The 24027-nt window shown below is 38.6% G+C and overlaps 2 protein-coding genes across 2 annotated transcripts in view; one reads left to right on the plus strand and one right to left on the minus strand.

The window, feature by feature from the left end:
- The window catches only part of PSMA1 (proteasome 20S subunit alpha 1), a 29065-nt gene extending 18545 nt beyond the window's left edge, over positions 1-10520 (minus strand). Inside the window, exon 1 of the mRNA XM_064657419.1 lies at positions 10502-10520. The gene's annotated coding sequence lies outside the window, so the exon portion shown is untranslated. The remainder of the gene's footprint in view (positions 1-10501) is intronic.
- The window catches only part of PDE3B (phosphodiesterase 3B), an 86826-nt gene continuing 72646 nt past the window's right edge, over positions 9848-24027 (plus strand). The window contains exon 1 of the mRNA XM_064657413.1: positions 9848-11075. Coding sequence (XP_064513483.1) covers positions 10101-11075 — 975 coding nt within the window. The 5' untranslated portion in view covers positions 9848-10100. The remainder of the gene's footprint in view (positions 11076-24027) is intronic.

Genomic DNA, 24027 nt, shown 5'->3' on the forward strand with positions numbered 1-24027 from the left:
TCAACATTTAAGAACAACTGAGCAGAAAGAGGTCTGTGCTTATTGCCCCATTGTCATTATGCAGGGGGCTGATACTTGTGCACGCTCTGCTGCCATCAATGAGATTATCTGGCTTATAGCACTAGGTACAGATAATGCTCTAAGGGAGAAAGGAAGTATAGATCAGCTGAAAAGAGAATACAGAATCCTTGCCTAATTCAAACAAAGCATGCTTGGCTTACTATTAATCATCAAGGAAGCTTTCTTATAGTTCCCATAGTCTGGCTCTATGGAAAAACAAGGTGAAAAAGGGAAAAAATGCAGAGAAGGAAGAAAAACAGATGATAGATTTCTTATCAGAAGAAACAACTTTTGATTCTTGGAACATATTGTTTGCATTCCATATCTAAAAACTTTACACTTTCGTTTGTGAACTATGTTAGGTGATTAAGCAATTAACAACACATGGAAAGTACCCCATTCTATTGGTTGTGGTTCACGTAAATTAAACTTCTGAAGGTCATTGTGTCACTTAATACAAACTTTTCAAGTAACTTGAAAATCTTGGCCTGACTTCACAAACATCTTCTAAAACATCATGTCCATTTATAAAAATAATTTATCTGTGTTTCAGGTTAATGCAAACAGAAAAGAAATGTACGTATTGCCCTGGCAATCTTGTTACCTTACATATGTAAAATAATCTATTATATACTCATTTCGCTTATGTCCCAATTCAATATATTCCTGTATCTACAATAAAACCAAAGGGCTTTAGCTAGATGTCTCAGAAGCATGTTTATAGATCATTATTGTCTAAAGCCTTGGTATTAAAAAATATATGTACTAAAGCAGCACTCCTGCCTATCCTCTCTAAGGCCTTTTTACTTGGCCAGGCAATGTACAGAACCAGGCCTTTCAACTCAAAACCTGAAAATTACTTAGTTATTTTAATTTACATGCCAGATGAATACATTTTACAGCAATTCAACGTTTTTCTGTTCAGAAATATGTTAATTCCACCATTAGATTTGGTACAAACCTATTTGTGTAGGAGACATGGCTGGGCAGGTAACTAGATAGGATACATTCCAGGATTTCAATTAATACTACAACTGCCCCATGTACCTTTTAACAATTCCTAAACTACAATGTGTATAAATTGAGCCTAGAAAATTGTGATCTTTTCCACCCTAATATATCAGAAGGCACTGATAATTTAAGTAAACTTTTCCTTAAAAGTGGAATGCTGTTTTCCTTCTTCCCTCCAGTCCTTTCAGAACTTGCATGAAAAACTCATCACTCATGAGAAGGGGAGACGACAATAAATAAAAGCAAAATTAATTTATATGTAACAGATATATTCTTCACTTTCAACATTAATGGAAGCAAACATGCCAAGTCTGTAATATTTTAATGATCAGAGCTATTTAAGTAACTTCACAGTAAGAAATCAAGGCCAAAACTGAAGGTCATAAAATCTTGTATAAATCCAACTTCAACAATACCAACTGGCACCTGATGTTCACTTTTTAATATAGAAGTGCCTCGGAATTAACTGTTTGAGTACATGATGTAAGTAACTTCAGCTGAAGTGTGTCACTCAGTGTCTTTGGTATCTGGATAACTTCCTGGTATGTAGCTTTTTTGTAATTTTAATACATCAGTTAATGAAAACAGTGTGCAGTGTTTTAAATCCCAAAGGTTGCATGCATCTAGGAGACCAACATTTAGGAAACTACTACATTACAATAAGCCTTACAATAATTAAGTACTAAAAACTAAAGTGGCCAGGAATCACAAACTTTCAAACCATTACCAAGCACATGTTGGTACTAAACAGTAATTATTATGAATTTTAGAGTCCTTGTAACTAACAGCAGTCACAGAGAAATGGATTACAAACCAGCAGCTTTTACAAATCAGTAAGTAAGTAAACAATAATAAAGGATAATAACAGGTACATGTTCACTTCATTTACTAATTGTACTGTTTGTTCACTCTGCTTTTTCTCTAGCAATATATTGGCATAATATAATATTCATATTTAATAAACATGCCAATTCTAGTAAAGATGACATTTTTAATATAGTAATAAAAAATAATCAAGTAAACATAGCACTGCGGTTTGTTGTAGGTCAGTGCTAGTGAATACAGGATCAGTGAAATTTATTATGCAATGTCTATTGCTCTGGAAAAAATATTTGAATGTAAACTAAATAAAAACCTCCGTAAGTCAGTTCGTAGTCCGTGTTATGCTAATAGTTATAAGAAAATAAGATACATGTGTTTCATATAACTTGCAATTGATATAAATTTTTTTCCAAATGTAATCAAAATTCCATCAGGGTTGAACTAGATAGATTTCAGGTCACAAAAAACCCTTGAGATTTTTCCCATGCTTTCATAAATTCTTACATAAGCACAGAATCATTTAGGTTGGAAAAGACCTCTGAGAGCACCAAGTCTAACCTTTGACCGATCACCACCTTGTCAACCAGACCATGGCACTAAGTGCCACGTCCAGTTATTTCTTGAACACCTCTGGGGATGGTGACTCCACCACCTCCCTGGGTAGCCCCTTCCAATGTCTAATCACCTTTTCTGTGAAGAAATTCTTTCTGATGTCCCATCTGAACCTCCCCTGGCACAGCTTGAGGCTACGTCCTCTCATCCTGTCACTGGTTGTCTGGGAGAATAGGCCAACCCAAACCTAGTACAACCTCCTTTCAAGTAGTTGTAGAGGGCAATTAGGTCACCCATAGTTTAAACAATCACAACAGGAAACATTACAGAACGGTATAAATGACATTGCAAATACATGATAAATAATAACTCAGTTAATGACTGAAACACAGTTCTCTGCTGATACAGTGTTTGAGTTTGTTATATTAAACATTAGTCATTGCCAGCTAGTTATTACTAATTGAGCATAAATGCAAAGATATCATAATGTCAGCTTCTGGGTTTCCCTAATCAGCTTTGTTAAAATCTGTTGCTGCGTCCAGTTTGCTCCCTTTCAAGGTCCTTTCCTCTAAGGCTTTTGTTAATTCAAAAACAAAAACTCCAAAGCGATGGAAAAACCCTTCTAAATGTGTTGCTTTTGCTATTGTGGGTCAATTATTATTCTTTCATTGCAAGAAAGATCCAACAGGTGCGCATGGCTGATTGTTTCTACATCATTACTTTGCACACCTTTGTGCTGGGTGCATTTTAGCTATAAATAAGCACATAAAATCTAATCAACTGAAATTAAATACACTTCAATTATCTAGATTCAGAATTTGTAAAATTTCCATAGGGTACCCTCATTTTGGCTTAGGTAGTCAATTCAGACATGTTGTTAACAATAGAGGGACAGGGTTTTTTTATGATAGACTAGTGTTTGCTACTTGGGCAACACCAAAGAGGTTAGCAATATTTTCTAAAATATCCTGTTTATTCTTACATGTAAAGAATATCACCTGACAAAAATACACATCTTGGAAATGTTTAGATACATTTTCACATCCAACTGTTCCTCCTCTTACTGTAACATCATGCCTCAGGGTAACAAGTGCTAGTTTTGAGCACAAAAATAGCTGAGGTAAATGATCAAGTCACTTACCCGTTACTTGATCTTGTGACACTGCTGTCTGCTTTACCCGAATTTGTTTGCCTTTGACAACTAAATATTATCCCTCAATGTTTGTAAATAATCCTGATGTGTCATTGTACCGTACAGAGGAGACAAAAGCAGCAAACCCACCAGAATTACAAACACATTTCACTTCAGTTGGTGTGCGGTTTCTCACATGGTAAATTCAGGCTCTGAGTTGTCTTAATGGGTACTGCTTTCAACAAACTGTGATTCACAGAATTATAGAATACCTTGAGCTGGAAGAGACCCACAAGGATCATCAAAGTCCAACTCCTGGCCCTGCACAGGACAGCCCCAAGAATCATACCATGTGCCTGACAACATTGTCCAAATGCTTCTTGAATTCTGTCAGGCTTGGTGCTGTGACCACTTCCCTGGGGAGCCTGTTCCAGTGCTCAACCACGCTCTGGGTGGAGGACTTTTTTCTAATATCCAACCTAATCCTTGCCCAACACAACTTTGTGAATGAATGACAAACAGGATCTTCAGCTAACATGCTAAAGACAGGCTGATAAATTATTGCAATTGTACACAGTATTGATTACAAATGCTGAACAGTCCCATTGCACTATATGAGGAACAAAAGTAATTTTTAGCCACAAAAGTAGACTTAAAAAGGAAAGATTATTGAGGTAAGTTGTTTGAAACTGGAACACTTTCACTGTGTGTCATGTCTTCCTGAAAAACATAAACAGCTCAGGTAATGCATGATGAACTTGGTCTTAACAAGCAATAAAAATAAAATTAACCCGAGAAATGCTGGTGCTGTGCTTAGATTTTAGAGGACAGACATAAACCACATAAATTTATCATATAAAACCCAGACAATTTCTGGCTCCCACCAAAATTTATTCCTGTCTACTTTTCCACTCGGATGAATTCCTTCTGTGGTTAGAATGACAAAACACTTCCACATTAATGAGCTAATCAGCTTAATTGCATAATTTTGCTGGTTTTTAATCTCATATTGAATCTCCAGCAGAAATTGTTACTAAGTCACCAGTTACAGGATTATGTTACATTTCTCCTTCTTTGTAGTGAGGGAATTAGATGTTTTGGTCTGGAGATTTGCTTACACAGACTGTCTTATTAGACCACCATTACTTTGAATAATAAAACAAAATTCATATCCAAACATCACAGAAGAGAAGAAGGCTTAAGAGTCCAGATTTCTTTTTTTATTTAGGAGGTAAGATATTTTACGTATTTCCACTATTATTCAGACATCTGCAGCCTGATACTTCAAGTCAAAGTTTTCAGTTTTGTTTGACTATGAAAAGAACAATTACTGACTATGTTTATACTATTTTCTTCAAGGTCCAAGTTTTTCCAACACTTAACATAAGAAAGAATTAAGTATGATGAATTTCTGAATGCATTAAGACCTATAAGAGCTTCATACACAAAACTGAATGGAATAATACAGCCAAACACAACTGTTGAGATTATACTCAAGCATGTGCTGAAACAGGCCAGACACTGAAGAGGTATAACTCAGCACAATTTCTTTACTGGGTTATTTTATGCCTGCTGACAATATAATGTAATTTTAGCAATTTAACAGAATTTAAATGAATGTTTATTAACAAGGACCTGTCTTTATGATTTAGGGTCAATAAAATGGGTATCTGAAAGATCTGGAAATGAGAGAAGCTGACTAAATGATTCAGCTCATTTTTCTCTCCCCTCTCCTTCCCAATAAATGACTTGACTTGGACTAATTTTGGTCTTTTTTTTTTCAGAATATATTTAAGCATCTAATGCTCATGCATTAAGTCAGACTTCTCTGGAAAACCAAACCATGGTTAGATTTAACCTAGTTAGATTTTAATCTTTAGCTCTATTAATAAGCAGAGTCCATAAAATGCCTCTATTTCAATTCAAGACAGAAATTTCAATTAGCAAGTTAAGGACTGAATTGCCATTGAAATATTAGTATGTAGTCTGAAGTTTAATGCTATTTCACTGAAGGTGTAGCTTTTATGATAAAACATGATTCAGCATAAAATAAACTTTTTATAGAGATGCTACATATGAAGAAAGTCTCTTATCTTCTGTTTTATTATTAACCATCAGTTTTGCTTATAATATAGGATAACAAATTGTACTTGAATAATTAGCTGTGAAAAAACAAAATCTGACAATTGATGAATTTCTGCATTTTTATTTTCACCCCTCCCCCAAACTATACCACTATTCTCCAAATAAGCTCATGTAAAAAAACAAGTATCATATATAACTACACAGTTCTCAAATACCTTAAAGCCAGAACTTTGACACTTATTTGTTGAACTTGATAGCCCATCATCTTTATTTTTATTAGGAAATAAACATCCAAACTCAGGGGAAAAAATAGCCGAAGACATCTTAATTTATTTAAATTTGTAATTTCTGAACAACTTCTCAAACATTTTTAAAATTTATACATAATATATTACATAAAAATGTGTTTTAAAAAGTTATGCAATTCCATTAAAACTTTCCATAAAGCCAATATGAAGCATTAGACCATTAATTTTACATGAACGAATATGCAGATTATACGTGGCCTGACTACTGAAATCACATCCACATCATTAAATTCTGTTTATAAATCATTAAAAATCATTGACAATTTCACCTCTAAAGTAAGCCTGTGTATGATCAAAACACTTTTCAGCTGTAGAGGTCCACATCATTATGTGCTTATCTGGAGATGTAGGTGTTAGTCCATTGCTGAAGAGTCCAAGCTTGTTCAGACAAGGAGGCTGATCTCCTAGATTTAAAAAATACAATAGTAGAAGCATCTAAATACAATACTAGAAGCCAGCAAGCTGCTGCTTCTCTCCATAAAAACAAAATTATGGGCGGAGGAAAACCTTTGTGTCTCTGTCCTTTCTAAACAGAGTTAGTGTTTCATTAGCTTGATACAATATTTCTGCTACTCACTGATAGTTTGTCAAAGATCATTGTAGAAGTATCTTTCTGCACAAGAAACAGGAAATCTCATCTAACTGTGGTCTATCACAGCAGCTCCATCTTTCCAGTGCTATCACCCATGCTTTTTAAACTGACAAGCACTACATCCACTAGAAACACCTTATCATACAAGAAACAAGTTACTTTTCGTTACTCCTTTCCAGTTTTCTTTGCCGTGGGCTGGCCTGTTTTTGACAAGTTAAAGTAAAAGATAAAACTCGTAGCAACTTGGTCTTCGCTGCCAAACAATGATCAAAATGTTGTGACTTAACATCACTTTATGTGGAAGGCAACTGGATCTCTCTTTCCCAGCCTTAGACACGACAAATGGATTCACAACGCCTCGTTGCAAGTATACTGACATCATGCATTGTGAATACACTCGCACAAGAAGCCTCTTTCACCTGAGCATTTGTAATTCCCTTAGTAACTGCACCTTGGTATATCCCTCAGTCACTTGTTCCCGTTACATCTGGTTGGCTACAAACCAACACAGGTTTCTCTAGGCCTTCAGCCCTGCAGACATACAAACACCTCAGCAGTTGGTATTTAAAGGAGAGCACATTGCACACAGGTAAGCACGGGGTGATCCAAGCAGCTCCAGCTGCTGGCTGCAGCACGTGTTTCTACAGAGCAGCCATGGTGTTTGCCACAATACAAACTTAGAAAGAGAAGGTACAGTGCTGGTGTTTCTCCAAACATTCACTCAAGTTTGGTTAAGACTTTTGATTTCCCTAAGTGGACCACACTTGTATGGGTTTTCTGGAGGTATAATATTTCTCTTGTTTGTTGTTTGGTGTATACATTTCTTCAGGGTGTTTTTGCACACACATACCACTAAATAAAAGCTAGTTAATTAATGATAAATTATGTGAAAACAAATAGTAAGGTGGTGAAGTATGCTGTTAATGCAAAGTTACTGAGGGTAGTAAAGCTAGAGCTGGCTAAAGGAATCTGCTTAAAGCCTCACAATCCTGAGTTCAAAGGCAGGTGAAATTCACTGCAGATAACTGTAATGTAAACACAGAAAAAATCCTAATCTTACCTATAAAATTATCTAGTGGATGTAGATATTAACAATCAGAAAATAGAGCCTGGGACATACATAGTTAACGTTGTGAAAACAGTGTTCAATGTTCAACAGAATAACTTTCAACAATGCCTAGTTTATCTGCTTTCTCACTTTCCTAGCAAAGCAAAACAAATGAGTGACAAGAATTATAAGCAAAGAACTGAATAATGACATGAAAATCATTATTTCAACTGTGCTTGTGTCTTGAATACTGGGTGTAACTCCTGGTCTCCTCTTCTCTCAAAGCATATAGTAGTGCTCAAAAAAAAATAGTACTGACACGAAAAAAATCAAGTATATCAAAACTCATCAGCTTAGGAAATAAATACAAGACTGAGGAAAGATATAAAATAATAAATTGAGGAGAGAAAGTGACTAAAAAGGAACTGTTCATTGTTTCTATCAAAATGAGAAGAATATAAATTAAGATAGATAGGAATTGAGCAAGGATTTTTTTCTTGCACTACTCTGCAGATGTTAAAAACCTATGTGGATTCAAAAGAAAAAACAGCAGGGAAATTTGTGGAATAAAAACCTACTGAGAACTGTTAAGAATAAGACACCACTTCTGATTCAGAAAGTGCTAAAGCCACAGATGGTTGCATTCGTGCTATAAGGGATCATATGACATCCTATCTCTGTAGTCTTCCTTAGGCATTTTGTAGTGCCCACTGCTACAGACAGATATCCCCAAATATGTTTCAATGAAGACTACACCAGCTTATTATTTCTGGAATGTATTTATTTATAGCTAAATTCAAAGGAACTGAAAAATAAAGGATATGCATAATAGAAGATACATCTCAGCCATGAAAGCATTTACATAAACACTTGATTGTGGTCCAGTCGAGATCATTAACACACAATACAAGTAAAAGTATGGATATAATCCCCAAAGGAACTTCACATTTTCCCCTTTTCAAAAACTTCTTAGTACCAGTAGAATGGTACAGAATCTGTGTTAATTGTACCAAGTCGGGACAAAACTGTATTCCTTTTTGGGAGTCTAGGAGTATTTCCAACAGAAGAAGGTGTACTGCACTACTCAAATTCCATCAGTTTGATTTGCCCTTTGAAAAATAAATCATTACTTATTTCCACCTTATGTACACAAGTTACTTCGTTTGCCACTGCATATTGCATTTTCTGCCAGTAATCATGCTCGACTTTCAGGCCCGTGTCCTGCAGCAGCACTTCCTGCCGCCCCACAGCTTCCCCAAACCAGCTGCTACTCGGAGGCTGTCCAAAAGAAGCGAATCACAAGCATGACACCAAATCAGTTCGAGTTCCTAGTTTCAATAAACAAGCAAAAAGTGCAGTCACTGATCTACCTGAACTGATTTCTGAACCAATTTCAGTAAAGCAGCACAATATTATGTGGAAACATGGCTCAAAAGACGTTTGTTTCAAGTAAAAAGGTAAAGATGAACAGTTATAATAAATTTCCAAAGTGCTAAATAGTTTTTCAGAAACAAACAGCATGAATGAGCAAAGGCGTTACTCAAAAATGCCATTAGTATTTGCCCTTCCAGCAGTCTAAACACTTCCAAACAGTCTGTTCCAAAATGATTATTTTGATCCATTCCAAAGGGATTAGCTGTGCAAATAAACCTGGTCGCGTAACGCGGTCTAATCTGCAACATAACTAACAAAGACTGGAAAAAAAAGAGTGCAGACAATTACTTTAATCCATACTTACTTCTCGGGTGCTTAAAAAAAAAAAAAAAAAAAAAAAGAAAAAGGGAAAAAGGGATGGTCCTCAGAGGGGAAACACTTCGATACCCTGCGTGTGCTTTACAGTCCGTACGAGCAACTTTTCCTCGGCATCTCAAAGCAAAAGGACAAGATAAAACACAAAATCGCGCCAGCTCAGCGTTCCTGCCCCTTCATCGCTTCCCCAGCCGTCCCTTCCCGCTTCCAGGCGGGAGCGCCTGGCGAGGGCGATGCGCGGTGGCCCGGGCTGCCGGGGGGATAGAGATCGATATATATATATATGCACATATGTATTTATATTTTAAAAAAGATCGCGGGAAGTGCGGTTCGCAGGGCCCTGGGAAGGGAGGGAAGGAAGGCGGGAGACAGAGAGGGAGGGAAGAAAGGGGGGCGGGCGGCGGGGGCTGTTCCCGCCCCACTCCCACCCCCGCCGGGGCTGCGCCGGCGGCCGCTGCCGCTGCCGAGCGCTGGGAGGCGGCAGCGAGTCCCCGCCGCCGGATCCGCTGGGGGAACGCGGACGGGCGAGCGAGACTTTTACCTTTTCTCTCTATTTTTCTTTTTTTTTTTTTTCCCCCGTCCTCACCCACCATGCTGCGGACGCCGCTGCCCGCGGGGGACGAGCGGCGGCTCAGCCCGGCGCCCTCCTCCTGAGAAGGGATGCGGGAGGCGCGGCCGGGACACAGCTAGCGCGACCCGCGCCTCTCCCTCGACCTCCCCCCTCCCGCGTCCCCGACCACCATGAGGGAAGAGAGAGAAGCTGCCGCGGCGGCCGCCTCCCCCCACGGCCCCGGCAGAGCCCCGCAGCCCTGCCCGCAGCCGGACGGCGGCGGGGCGGCCCCCGCGGAGAGCCTGCGGAACGGATACGTGAAGAGCTGCGCGACCCCCCTGCGCCAGGACCCCCCGAAGAGCCTCCTCTCCCTACTGCTCTTCCCTACCGCCTCCTCCTCCCGGGCTCGGCTCGCCCTGGGCGTCCTGGCCGCCTCTGTCCTCTCGCTCCTGGCCTTTCCCGGCCAGGGCAGCGTCCGGGAGCGGCAGGACGGGAGCGGCTGGCAGAGCCCGCGGCCGCTGCACGCCTTGCTGTGCCTGTCCCGCTGCCTCAGCCCCCTCTTCAGCATCGCCTGTGCCTTCTTCTTCCTCACCTGCTACCTGGCCGGCGGCCGGCGCGGGGAGCTCGGCGGCGGCACTCCCCGCTGGTGGCTGCTGGCGCTGCCCGTGTGCTGCTACTCGGGGGACTTCGTGGCGCTGCAGTGGCTGCTGCCCGAGGAGGGGCACGAAGAGGAACCGCAGATGTTCCTAGGAAGGCTCCTGACAGTGCTGGGCTCGGTGACAGCGCTGACCCTGCTGCAGAGCTCTCTGAGGTTGCGCTGGAGCCTCCTCGTCTTGGTCTTCTCCAGCCTGGTGTGGCTGGTGCCGCTCGCCAGCTTCCCCTCGCTCCCCCCGGCCCTCAGACCGCTGCTGGCCGGCACGGCCGGGGTGGCAGGCTGCCTCCTGGCACTCTGTGGCGGGGAGCACGGCATCTTCTCGGCTCACAGCCGAGGAGCGCACCACCAGCATCATCGCCACCCACGGCTCCCCAGCGTGGAGGAAAAAGTGCCTGTGATCAGACCGAGGAGGAGATCTAGCTGCGTGTCCTTAGGGGAAACTTCGGCCAGCTACTACGGCAGCTGCAAAATGTTTAGGAGACCCTCGTTGCCTTGCATTTCCAGAGAGCAGGTAGGTTTCTCCGAAACTTGAGAGAGAAACTTTCCGAGGAATGAGCGCCACTCGCTTTTCCTAACCGCTGTGTACGTCTGTGCTGGATGTCTGCTTCCTGGCAAACTCCTGCTAGAGGAATGGAGGGAAACGTTAGTCCCTTAGCGGGTTTCTCCGCTCGGTTCTGTACAATCGATATAGTCTTTTATTTCTGAGTGGGAGCTAAATCATAATAATGTATTTGCTATAGGACAGAAGGCTCGCTCGCTTTTTATGTGATCTTAAATATTAAACAGTAGTTATTGATTAGAACAAAACCTCAAACCAAACATCTTCAGCTAGCAGTTACCTTGTTATTGTGATTATTTCTTTTCCAAAGCCCCCCACCTCCTCCGCTTCTGGCAGATTTTACGAGAGAAAGAAACCACAGCTTTCTAGCTGCTCGGCACTTCTGGTCCTTCCCGCTTTCTACCGACAAAATGATTGCCAAGTGCTAAAGAAAGACCAGGTTTTGAGGGATATTATTTATCAAATGTTGACGTTGTTTGAGCGGCATCTGTCCTTCTGCCTCTCGCTTGTTCCTCTGTCGCTTGTTCCTCTGTCTCCCTCTCACCCTCTCTTCCTCGCTCCACCTAAGTTAACGTTAGTTTTGCGTTGATGGGTTTTAAGAAACCTCTTTTTACAGAAGAGAGAGCTGTTCAGTAGGGTCTGGAGGGATGCCCGAAACGCTCAGTTTTCTTGAATGGAACTCTGTTGGTTTCTACCTCCCGGAAAACTTTTCAATGAGTCTTGTTTTTTGTAGCGTAAACCCCCGTGCGTGGGGGGGAGTTTGTTTTTATTTGGGCACTTGCGCGTCAACTGCAGGAACATCGGGTTGTGTTGGAACTGGCCCGAGGCTGCTGCAAGTGGATTATCAGCCCGTTGTAGGAGGCAGAATAAGGGGAGTGTATTCAATAAACGTGCAAGTGAGCAGTTTCTGGGAAGTGACTGTTGCTGCAGAATCCCCTGTCTATTACTGTCGTGGCTGAAATTCATGGGTGCTCAATGAAATTTTCTAACTTTGCTTCGACATGTATTCTGTAATGCACTTCTTACGATTGATTGTGAATTAGGTCTGAGGAAATACGAGGTGAATCTGAAACGGTGGAGTAGTTTTCGAGCATTTTCCCCCCCTGTGTTTGCACAGTAGAATTAATATAGCAGTATTAAAAGGTCAAAATGCAAGTATGCTATAAAAGGCTTCAGAAATAACTCATTCAGTAACTTGTAGACTATCTAACGCATACAATGAAAGATACATTAAAATATTGTACTAGCAGTTAAGATATGTAGGGAATATTGTATAACAATTTACTTTTTCTGTTCCCTTCGAGACAGTAAATGCGCCCTTTTTCTGTTACGTTAGTCTGCAGTACAGAAATCTCAGAAAATGTGATTTCATTAACCTTTCTAGATGATAGAAGATATTTGTTCATATGCATGTTACTAAAAGCTTCCTTTGACGTTCAACTCCCTTCTTAAAGGCATGCGCATATTTCAAGTTAGGGCATTCATTATTCTTTAAGTAACATCATAAATGTCAACTGTAACTAAATATGTAGAATTTATTGGCGGTACTTAAATCATACATGTTCATAATAAAATGTAACTGTTTGGTAGACTTCCAGAACTGGATATCTTTGTTATCACTAGATGTGAACAACAAAGAGATATGGAGGTCTTCATTTTCCTAATAGTCTATTATGCTTTACAGTAAATATTTGTACTTTGTTAAGAGCAGCTTAAATGGGATTCACAGATACTTGTTCTGTACCGTATTTTATATGCAATTTTACAAGGATAACACAGGTTAAATCTTCTCTTCTCCTGTCTGACTTGGAGAGAGATCAGACATTGCAGAGATGATAAAACATCAATTGTTTGAGCAGGAGGAAGGAGAATTAAGCCCATAATGTGTGACTTTATTTGAATAAACAGCACAAGGTTTTTATATTGCTTCCTTGAAACAGAAGGAATGTATGCATTTAGTGCTTTTCAGAGAGAATTTATTGTGAGTTTTCTTTAAGGGCTGATTACATGTTTTGCAAATCTTTATAAAATATTACAATGGTTCTTTTCCAGTATTAATATTTTAAGAGGGAGTTTAATGAGCATTGTTAGGAAGATCAGTACAAGGGACGTGCTGCAAGTCCATCATGACAGGAATACTTTGATGAATGAGTTGTTACTGTGATTCTATTAGATGTATTTTGTGTGATTGTTACAAACCTCCTGTATGTAGAGGTTTAGGTCAAATATAAATAGCAGGTCAGAAGGTGATCCCAAGGATCATCTGGTTCAACCTTTCTTGGCAAAAGCACTGTCTAGACAAGATGGCCCAGCACCCTGTCCAGCTAAATCTTAAAACTGGAGAATCCACCACTTCCCTGGGGAGATTTATCCAATGGCTGATTATTCTCATTGTGAACAAATTTTCTTTTGTGTAGATTTTAATTATTCTTTGAGGAAAATAGGGAGTATTACTATTGACCTTAAATTTTCAGTTATGTGTTGATTTGAAATTATGTGGGCTCTCTGTCTAGTTAAATGCACAAGAAAATAATTATATTTAGTTGATTGGGGTTTTTCCCTTTAATAAATTATTTTCTAAGGGGTTTGTGTGCATCGAGTGGGAGGCAGGATGGAATATGAAAACACAGGTATGTGGAACCAGTCCTGTGTGCACACAGAAATTGGATATAGCTTTTGCTGTTTTCTGGGGCAGAAGTGGAAAGAGGCCCTGTAAGCACGATCCTGTAAAAGTTTGCTAATTTGAGCAGTCCTCATGACAAATATTTAGATTTAGTTGCTGCACTTCAACAGGTGCAGCAACTATAACACTGGAGGGTTGATGAAATTAGTTTACCTTTATTCTTACCTTTTATATGAACACCCATATTAACTTTAGCCATCAAAGTCTGCAGATTCCTGCTGTGTGTAACTTCTCTGCAGAACATATGTCTGGCAATGTAGTTTGAGGTGGGAGAAAAGAAATTTGAATAATTATATCTTTAAATTTTTATGTACATATACTTAAATGCCATTATCAAATATATAAATACACATAGAAGGAAACAATATGAATCAAATTAAGTCTAAAAGTCAGGCAATTGAAATGTCTTTTCTGAACTCTGCTATATTAACACTTCTGCTCCCAGAAATTCATGTTATTTTAGGAGTAAACAGGCTTTTATATTCTTACTTCAGTGTTCATCTTGGACCCAGGGAGGAATTGCAGTAAGACTGCAGGACTGATTGTTATTTCAAATTTTGTGTAGGACATATTTTGATTGCATGTGTTAATGGGATGCTAATCTCTTAGCTGTACCTATTGCTACTGATATCAAAGGGTTTATCTTCATTGGCTGTTGCATATTTAGCACTTAATTTCATAATTTCTTTTTTGCCTAAAAGCCAAATCAGAACTGGGAATCTAAAAGGTGATTGTCAGTGTTGCAGATCTTGTAAATACTGTTCTGAAAAATATGGTAGTAAAACTTTTTTCCTTTAGATTGATGGTGAGTTTGCGTGAGAGAGCAAACAACTATGTGTAGGAAATCAAACACAGGAGCTTCTCAGAATCCAGAAAGAATATGTGATTTCTAAAATTCATGTTTTTCCTCCAGTAAAGAATAGGCCTTCCTAATTAAATACACATAAGTGTCCAAAACAGTCTGCAAACAGAGCTGATGCATTTTCTGGTTACCTGATCAGGTTAAAACTCATAGGAAAGCTGTGATATTTCATGGACAAGGACTGCCTTCATGTTGCACTCTGACAATTGCAGGAAGAATTGTCTTGTGTTTAGGTTGTTGGATTGGCTGCTACCTCTCCCCAGTTTCTGTTCCAAGCTATCTCGTACCTCTGATGTATTACCCTAGGAAGATAAGGGCTTGATTTCAAGAGTCTAAAATATTTGTGTAACTTGAAATTAATGCAGTTCCTTATTTGCTTAGGAAATTTACATCGGCGTCTGTTTCCTATTTGTGAAACAAATTATACTTTGTCCTTAAATATTCAGGGTATAAACTTCCTAGTGCAGAAGCTGTCAGTTAATGTGTATTTTAGAGTGTTTTATAATTGTTGAATTCAAATACTGTTTGCAGCCTAAAACCATGTCAGCCTTTACCTGTTAATTGCAGCCAATAACAAAAAATGTCATTCCTTTTGTTATGTATTTGACAAACTAGCTCTTTGATATTTTAAGTTTCCCCCTCCAGATTAAAACGACTGTTACCACAGTTGTACCTGGATGTCAAGATGTGTTTCTGTTGTTAACAGAATCTTCATGTCTCTCAGGTTTGTCTTATGGGGAAAAATCAAGGTAGCAATGTGTGTTGAGCTGTGAATGTAATTAGTTTCAATGGGATGCAGCTGAGTGTGAGGAATGTGCAAAGGGAAGGATTGCATGGTGAAAGCAACAGACTTGGAAAACTTTCTGCAACCGTATTTTGGATGAGTAGGATTCTATTGTTTCTCTCTGACCTTGACTAAATATTTTGTGCTGGATGAAATGTGAAATGAGAAGACTCTTGGTAAGAGTTACATCCTTTTTTCCTTTTTTTTTTTTTCCATTTTTTTATATTGGTTATATAGTTTTATTCTTAAAGTATTATACCACAAATAAAGGATGATTTGAGTATGGTTTGCCCATAGAGAGGTCAGAGTTTAAGATGGTATCCTGTGGTGAAGTGATCCCAAGGATTATGCAGTGGCTCACAGAGAATGACAAAAAAAGGTATATTAGGGAAATCGAGTGCAGTTAAGAACTCTGTTAACCAAGTTTATCTTGAACTGGCTTTCAGATATGCAAGACTTGGTGGCAGCTCATATTCTGCACAACTAAAAGCAGGGAAGTATGACTGTAAGTTGTCAGTGTAGCAAAGGAGGTTGGCTGTTTCTTCAGGTGTATTTTCCTGGAAAGAAAATGTAAATGGAGAAAGGAAGGAGATCAAAGACAAGTGCTGTGCAAATGCTGAAGAAATTTGGTGGAGGAAAGAAATGGAAGAAACTTTGAGAGATGGTTTTAAGAACTGCATGATTGACTGTTGAAGAAAACTAGCAGAATAATATTCAGCTTGGACTAATATTCAGCTTGGATCAGGAAGATGTTTTATATTTATGAAAGAAACTTGTATAGATGAGGAACAAAAGGTTCCCAGAAGAATCTAGAATGAGAAAGCGAACAGCCTCCATGCTGAGGTTTGTAAACAGTATATTTCTGTGAGATTAAATATGAAAGGGAAGAGAATTGCAAGGAGTTGGGTATATCTTCCTGAGAAAAAGACTCATTTTCTGACACAATGTAAGTCTGAGCATGTATATGCCTGACAGTACTATCCTAATAGTTGAACTTGACCAACAGAACTGATTGAATACCGAGGCCTTAGAAGTTCCAAATTGCAGCAAGTTTTATGAAAAAACAGGTGAGTGGGAAGCGAAGGGACCCTGTGGAAAATGCCCCAACACAGAGCAAGTCTGCAGTGTGAGCTGGACTCTAAGAACCCCCATGGCAGTGTCTCATGTCATGAGTGAATACCAGAATGGAGGTGGGGTGAGGTGGGGATTCTGGTAAAGCCTGGGCCTTAGGTGACATTTGATAGGAAAGTTATATTTTTTAAAAAAGCCTTTTTCCTCCTGTTTTTCTTTTCCCATACCTAAAAATGAAAACTTCATGTAGCTTTACCACCCTTCAAACAAATCACTGAACAAAGCCAACTGCAACTATCAGGTGATACTTATTGCTGAAGATGGGAAAGAGTAAATCTTTTACTTTTATGCAAAGATAAGTATTACAGGTAGGGAAACTGGGAGATGGAGTCTGTTCTATTGTGGATGCAAAAACTTGTTGAGGAAAACAGTTGAGAAACTTCTGCCTGCCAATGAGGAGGGAGGACAGACCACAGGAAGCTGCAGACATAGAATATTTTGCTGGAATCTTACTGATTTTTCCAGGCTAAAACTATGTGGAGAGCAAGCTGAAAGAATAGTTGAAGATGAGAATAAAGGGGAACAAAAGGAAATGTTGAATTTCAACGTGTCCTTTATAATGAGTGAAAACAATGCTTAGAAGATGGAATGACCCGACAATAAATTTAAGTGGTGAAAACAAAAAAGGGACTTTCCTACAACTCAATAGCAGAAATGAAAATTTAAGGTAAAGCTAGAGCTTGGGTTGGTCAGGGCAGACTGTGTAATGTATGATTGATTGTTAGTGAAGCATAAAAAGGACCAATAACTTTAAGGATCCAATGGCAGTAAAAGTGTACTAGAGCCTTCAAAACAGATAGGAGCCATGGATGTCAGTAAATTAGAGTTCACAGGGTTAGGAATAAACTGACAGGTGATGGCATTTGGGGAAGGGAAGTGTGAAAGAAACAGGTCAGAGAGATCTGTGCTTAAGGAAGGCCAGTTAAGTGAATGGCCTTACTGGTGAGTGTGACAAACCAAACTGTTCTAGGAACTAGAGATGGCACAACAACACGTGACTGCTGAAACAAAGTGACAGTTTCTGGAGAAGTTTTATATTTAAAAATGGATCATACAGCTTTGGGAAAGGACATAATTCATATAAACACGGGCAGGTGGTGACCAGGATTAAGATTTGATGTGCTGGGCCATCCTTAGTTTTTCATACATAGCTTTTATACGTAGCACGTTCCTTTGAAACAAAGTGCAAATTTATTGGGAGAGGACAGACTAGGGCACAGATATGCAAGTATATTTTTTATATGTTTGTTTGTTTGTTCAGTATTTATGAAAAACAGTGCTGTTATGCAGAACATTGATGACCAGCAGTGCTAACCTCACTCTGTCTGTACCTCTGCTGGGTGGTGATACAGCAAGACTGTGTCACACCTGCCTGTTTATATCTATTGTCAGTATGGTTTTATCAGCAAAGTTCATAATACAGAATAAACCTTTCTGAAAGTGTGTGGAAGTTAGAGTCAGCAGAGGGAAGTTTCATCAGTTTTATTGGAATAATGGCTTAACTGTGGCACTGTGGGTTACTAGTGTCTCTTTAACTTTCATTATTGGTCATGTTACATTTAATTTTTGTTTAATTAACCCCCTTTAAAGGATTGGAGCTAAACTAAAGGCTAAAAAGGACATTCTTACACTAGGCTAAATATCTGCATCTTTGGCATGACTTTTTTTTTCAATGTGACCTAAAATTAAAGGCCTGTATTTACATTGAGGGACTTTTTAATTTCCTCAGATTCAGTTGATATTGCAGGTTAAATCATAATATATTTTTAGGGTTTTTAAATTTATTGCTTTTCCTTCTTAGACATTGTTGTGTGACACCTGTTTGCCACTTCAGGAATATCATTTTATTCCTTCTGTCTGGTAGATTCTCTTAGAAAAATTCTAAGTTTCTGGATACTCTAAGTTACTGATACAGGACAAGAAGTAGATGGTTTTTAAAGAACAAGTATAAGTGAGTTTTTCTAATACTTTCTGGCTCTCCAGAACAGTTTCTATCCTTTCACAGAAATTACTGATACATCTACTGTTTTTCAACATTTGATGACTGCTAAACAGTAATCCTCAGATACCTCCTTATCTTCTGTGTGAGGGCTGTGTGGTGGGAAAGGAGCCTCACACTGCACGTGCTTTACAGGCAGGGATGGCCTCTTAGCTGGGCTTGCAATTTTGAAAGTGAGCTGACTTTTGGTGAGCTTTTTCTGAGGCAAGGTTTGATCTCTGTATTCATAGAACATCGTTAGTAGTTAATAAAACCCTGTGTCATATGTGTAGTTTAATGATGCTAACTTGAAAAAAAAAAAGAAATGTTTTTGAGAGAAGTCTTAAGAAGCCATTATTGTTTTGATTAATGTTCACAGTAGCCTTCATTTAGTTTGATTTGCCACCTAGACAGTGTAGTGTGTAAATATACTCACAAACTCTTTGTTACCTGCTCTTGCAATTCCATAGTACCCACTGCATTCTCCCTCCCTTAGAATTATCCTCATTACATAGCATGAAATTAAATTTCATTTAATTTAAACTGTGTTTTATGTAGATACAAGCATTTGTGTTCTTATGTGTGGGTAGCAGGGGAGGGAAATTTGTGTTCAAACCTGGCTGTGTGATTAGCAGGCTGAAAAAGTTTAGATCCTGCTGTGCCTGTGAAACACCATCTGCTCTGGCACTGACTGCCCTGAGGGAATTGGCTCAGATTGGAAGAAGTAAAGGCACAGTTTTCCTCTTGGCTAGTTGAATCTGCAAGAAACAGACTTTATTTTGCTCAGGGAAAGATGAATGTTGATCCAAGTTATACTGTTTCCATTGAGGTTGGCCATACAAAAGGGCACTGAAACACAGATGTACCTACTATGTATTCCTGCTTATGGACTGGGGTAATGAAATCATTAATGATGACAGGGACTTGATTCTTCCTAATATATTAATATAGGATAGAGCAGTATATTTCATATCTTAACTAAAAAAAACACAAGCTTGTCTTGTCACCCTTTCTGGCCTTGTTCAGCTAACTGCATTTGTAGGGCAGCATAATATCCTTTTGGGGACCACTGAAATATGCTTACCAAGCTGATTTCAAATGAATCTTGCAATGGTAGAATTTCCATAGATTATGCACATGGATGTTTAGGCATCTTCCAGTTTTTCTTTTTTTGTTTAAATAGTAAAAAAGCTGTGGAATGTTACTTAGGATCTTTTCAATGATTAAAAAGCTGTAGTATGTCTCTCTGCAGTTAAAATGAGTTATTACCGTGAAGTAAATAACAGCTTTTTGCTGTTATGGTAAAGCACAGTTGGAAGTATTTTGATTATAAATATCTGTTAAATTATTTTTATGTAGTTGTAGAAAGCATTAATTAGAATTTATATCAGCATTTCTTACTACTTTTTATTCTCCATAGCAGAATGTTTCCATGCTCTGGTAATATCGAAAGTCTCGTTTTTCCTTCTATTTGCAGTCTCTGCTTGAACAAGTTTGATTTAGAAAGAAGAGTTTGGAACAGCTTTTGTGTTAATGATCAGTCTGTTTCTGTCATTGCTTTTAATTAATTTATTCTTCATAACTGGCAGCCTGTTCATTAGATGCCAAAGAATTTTAAAGAAGTTTGCAAGTAATAAGTTTGCAAGTGATCTTCTGTGATGTTGAGATTAAAATAAAAAAGTGGGAGTAGATGAGCAGAGGCAGATGCTGGCTATTGCTTTTAAGTGTGACTTGTGTTTTTAAATCCTCTGAGACGATGACTGTCATATCTGAGACATCTGCAGAAACGTCTTATGAAGAAAAGAGTATTTCAGTGTATGTGTGAAGGATAAGAATTTTTTATGAAGACTAAAAATCAAAAATAGTTAAAAGACCCATTATTAATATTATTAGGGATAAAATTTCCAGACAAATTGATTTGGAAACTGGTACTGTACATGTAAATATGAAATTGATTCCTTGTTCAGGAAATTGTCTTAAACCTTAGGAAATGTTTGGACTGTGTTTCATGTAATAAAGATGCCATTTCAGGCATCTGCAAAAGATGGACTTATAAAGGTATATTTAGTCTTATGCAATTTTATTTTTAAGAGACTATTTGCTGTTAAAATCTCATTGCTAAAGATTTGTAAGTCTTCTGTGCTTGCCTTAAAACTTATTCTAGTAGGAAGCTCCCTAGAGTCAGTAGAGTACTTAAGCCTTCAAGTGGAAAAGAACATGTGTTTTGCAGTGTTTAAGGACTGAGATTATAGTCCTTACTTGTTTAAAAATTCACAGGGTTTAGTGTAATTTATAACTTTAGCTCTCTAGTAGCAAGTGTTAACAGTCTCAAATACATTGTTAGAGCTATGTTGCTTTCACCTGTCTGGTGATGGAGAGGGTTGGTGTGCCTTTAGAAGGCACATCTTTATTTTTAATTATTTGGGCCTTGAAAGTACAAGGAAAATAATTTTCCAGGAGTTTAATGCTCAATAGTAAATTGTTTATTTGCTTGTCCTTTTTGAAATGTCATTTTTCTTTATCTTTCTGTCTTTATCTTTTCTTAATTTTGAGATAATTTTAGCACCGGTGTGTTCTTTCTCTTCCTATGTGTTACAAGATCAGTACCGTAACTTGGTCCAAAATTACAAGTGTCTCTTTCAGCAGAGACATAAAAATGTTCTGACTCCAAATATTTTACTTTTTTGGAAACCTAGCAATCAAATTATTTTTTGAAAAAAATTGTAGAAGACGTGGTAACATATGATTTTAACATAACAGAATTAAATATTCATTTGCATTTACAGAATTAAAATATTTCTAGACTATCTTACTTAAGTACATGAACTGTCCATTATTAAAAAATCAGACATGACTAGACTGGATTTGAGAAGGCACATAGATTTATTTTTTACATAGTCATGCAGACCTTATCCTTTACCTTGATAGTATAGGATACGGTAAAGTTATTTGTGTTTTTCATTTTGTTCTTTTAGTTCTGCAGGTTAGATACAAGGTGCTCATTCGTCTGCTTCATTCTCTGTAAACATAATTGCAAGTTTATACGTGAGATCTGAGCTCTTAGTATGTGGGTTTTTCTTTGCTGCCCAAAGAGAATCTGTGTGTCTTCGGTAGTTTCAAAGCTGAAAACAATCCAATGTTTGTTTGTTTCCTGGATGGAGGGGACAAAGGTTTTCTAGGTTGGTTTGGGGTTTGTTTTGTGTGGTTTTTTCTTTTTCTTTCAGAAGACTAAACCTTTAGCCATCTCATTTATGTTTTGCCTGGCTCTCTCCTGTCATAAGCAAGTGAGAAGGGAGAAATAAGAGCGGTATTGACTCCAGTGCTGTAGTTTTAGCAAGAGTAGCTGACTGACTAATGATAATAGCCCGGCCTCAAAAAATAAATACTGAACAACTTGATCCCTTCACAATTGAGGGAAAAAATCAGAGAATTTGTATTTGTTGATGTACCTTCCTGCAATGTTTTAGAGGTATAAGAAATCTTTGCTTGATCTTTGTAATACTGACGTTGAAATCAGTTGAGGTATTGCATTCTGATTACAGCTTGGGTTGTGACAGGGTCAGTAGAAGCAGAGCAATATTTTCTGTCCTGATGCCTTGAACTTTGTTTACATCCACAAGGCAAGCACATTTAACTGGACTTCTGCAGAACTTTATTTTCTTTTCAAGGAAATTTTGGACTTTATTTCTAATTTCTGAGTAATACTTTGGTTCAGCGTGTCTGTTAGATTCCCAGCTGTGTCCCAGGTCTGCTTTTCTTCCCATTAGCTCTGATTCACTCTTCGACGTGTTCTGCAGTGATACCCCAGCAGATTTCAGTAAGAGGGGTAAGCCAAGAAAAGCCAAAGTTAAAAAGAACAGCGAGTTCCCCGCACCTGTCTCAACATGTGCATCGTTTGGGAGGTTATCCAGCTTGGTGGACAGAGCTGTATTTTAGTTCTTGTGTCCCAGAGTATAGCAGGAGACAGAGCTGGAAAAAACTATATTGTGATGGTAGGTTCCATAGTCTGTGGATTGTTATAAGGCAAATAACAATTCTGAGTATTGCAAAAGTGCTATATCATTAATATTTGGATAGATTTCCGACCCTTCTAGAGGCTCACCTTCTATGCAAAATGGTCTTGTTTTGTAACAGTTATGTAACTTAATTGGTTAAGTCCTTTGGTGCTTTTGTTCATATTTAGATATAAGTATTTTTTAGCCCTCTGACAGATCTCATATGTGGATGTTCTTCCACTGGGTTCTCAACCAGGCATTTAAAAACTCATTTTGTCAAAGTCGTCCTCAGCAACCATTTTATGTTTTTGTTTTGGAAAACTTGTCTGAAACTTGAATCCCATAACCTAAAGCCATCATGTGGCTCGTGACTTTTCTCAGGACTCCCTAATCCATTGGTGAATAGAGTTAGGGTGGGAATCTTTCATATCCCAGCATAACCCTGTAGCAATAGTCTTGCTAGTCTGTGCTGGTTTGCTTCCCTCCCCTACAGGGATATTTGGGTTCTTCAACATGCCTTTTGTCATCCCAGGTTTTCTACCTATTCATCCCTGAAAATTCTTGATTTCTTTATGGAATTTCCATAACACATACCAGACTACTTCCTTTACCTTTTTTTTTTTTCTTGTCTGACTTTCCATTCAGTTGAGGAAAATGGGTCTATGGGTGAAGAAAGCATTTCTTGCTTCTTTTCTTCCGCCTTCTCACATATTATGTGGGTACTGCAACATCAGAACAAAGAGGAATGCAGGTGCATGGGAAGAAACTAAGAAGTGGTGCAGAGAAAAACTATATTAATAGAGTAGAAAAGCCTGCTGATGGAAACATCTGTATTTTGAGAGCAATGTCTCTGAGATGCTAACAAATAGTTAATTGTTGACTAAGCCAGAGCATTGATTATGTAGTGTAAACTTTTTGGTTTCTTATTTTCTACATAAGTATAGTTGCCAGTGCATACTTGTATACTGTTCTTTGGAGTTTTATTTCAGGCTGTCTGTACCCCTGGGCTTTTTGGCCTAAAACTTGATATTTTATTTTTTTTGGAATATGGTTAAATTACGATACTAGATTTGACCATGAAAACTTCCCAAGAAACTGGAGAAACCACGATGTATTTGAAAGAATGAGGCTGCCAATTACTGGAAAAATTGGGAGGTCTTAGATTTCCTCGTAGAGCAGTTGTGGTGTGATGGGAACCTGGTCTCCTGAGCAAGTAAAGCTTTTGAGAAAGGAATACTGAAAAGTCCCTAACATTGCCTGCTCCATGCACCCTCATGTTCTCTTTAGTGGTCAGGAAGCTGCTGTGACAGGTTGTTCTGGCTGGCTGTCATCTGTCTGCTTCAGAATGCTCGAGGGGGATTTCCCATTTAAAAGTGCACTGGGTAGATCAGTCTGTGAAAGTGGGTGACTTTTTCAGCAGTGAATTTCATGTGCATTTTGTCCTGGTGAAGCTTTGCCCAGAACTTTTTAC

Source organism: Pseudopipra pipra, chromosome 6, assembly GCF_036250125.1.
Source record: "Pseudopipra pipra isolate bDixPip1 chromosome 6, bDixPip1.hap1, whole genome shotgun sequence".
Lineage (NCBI taxonomy): Eukaryota > Metazoa > Chordata > Aves > Passeriformes > Pipridae > Pseudopipra > Pseudopipra pipra.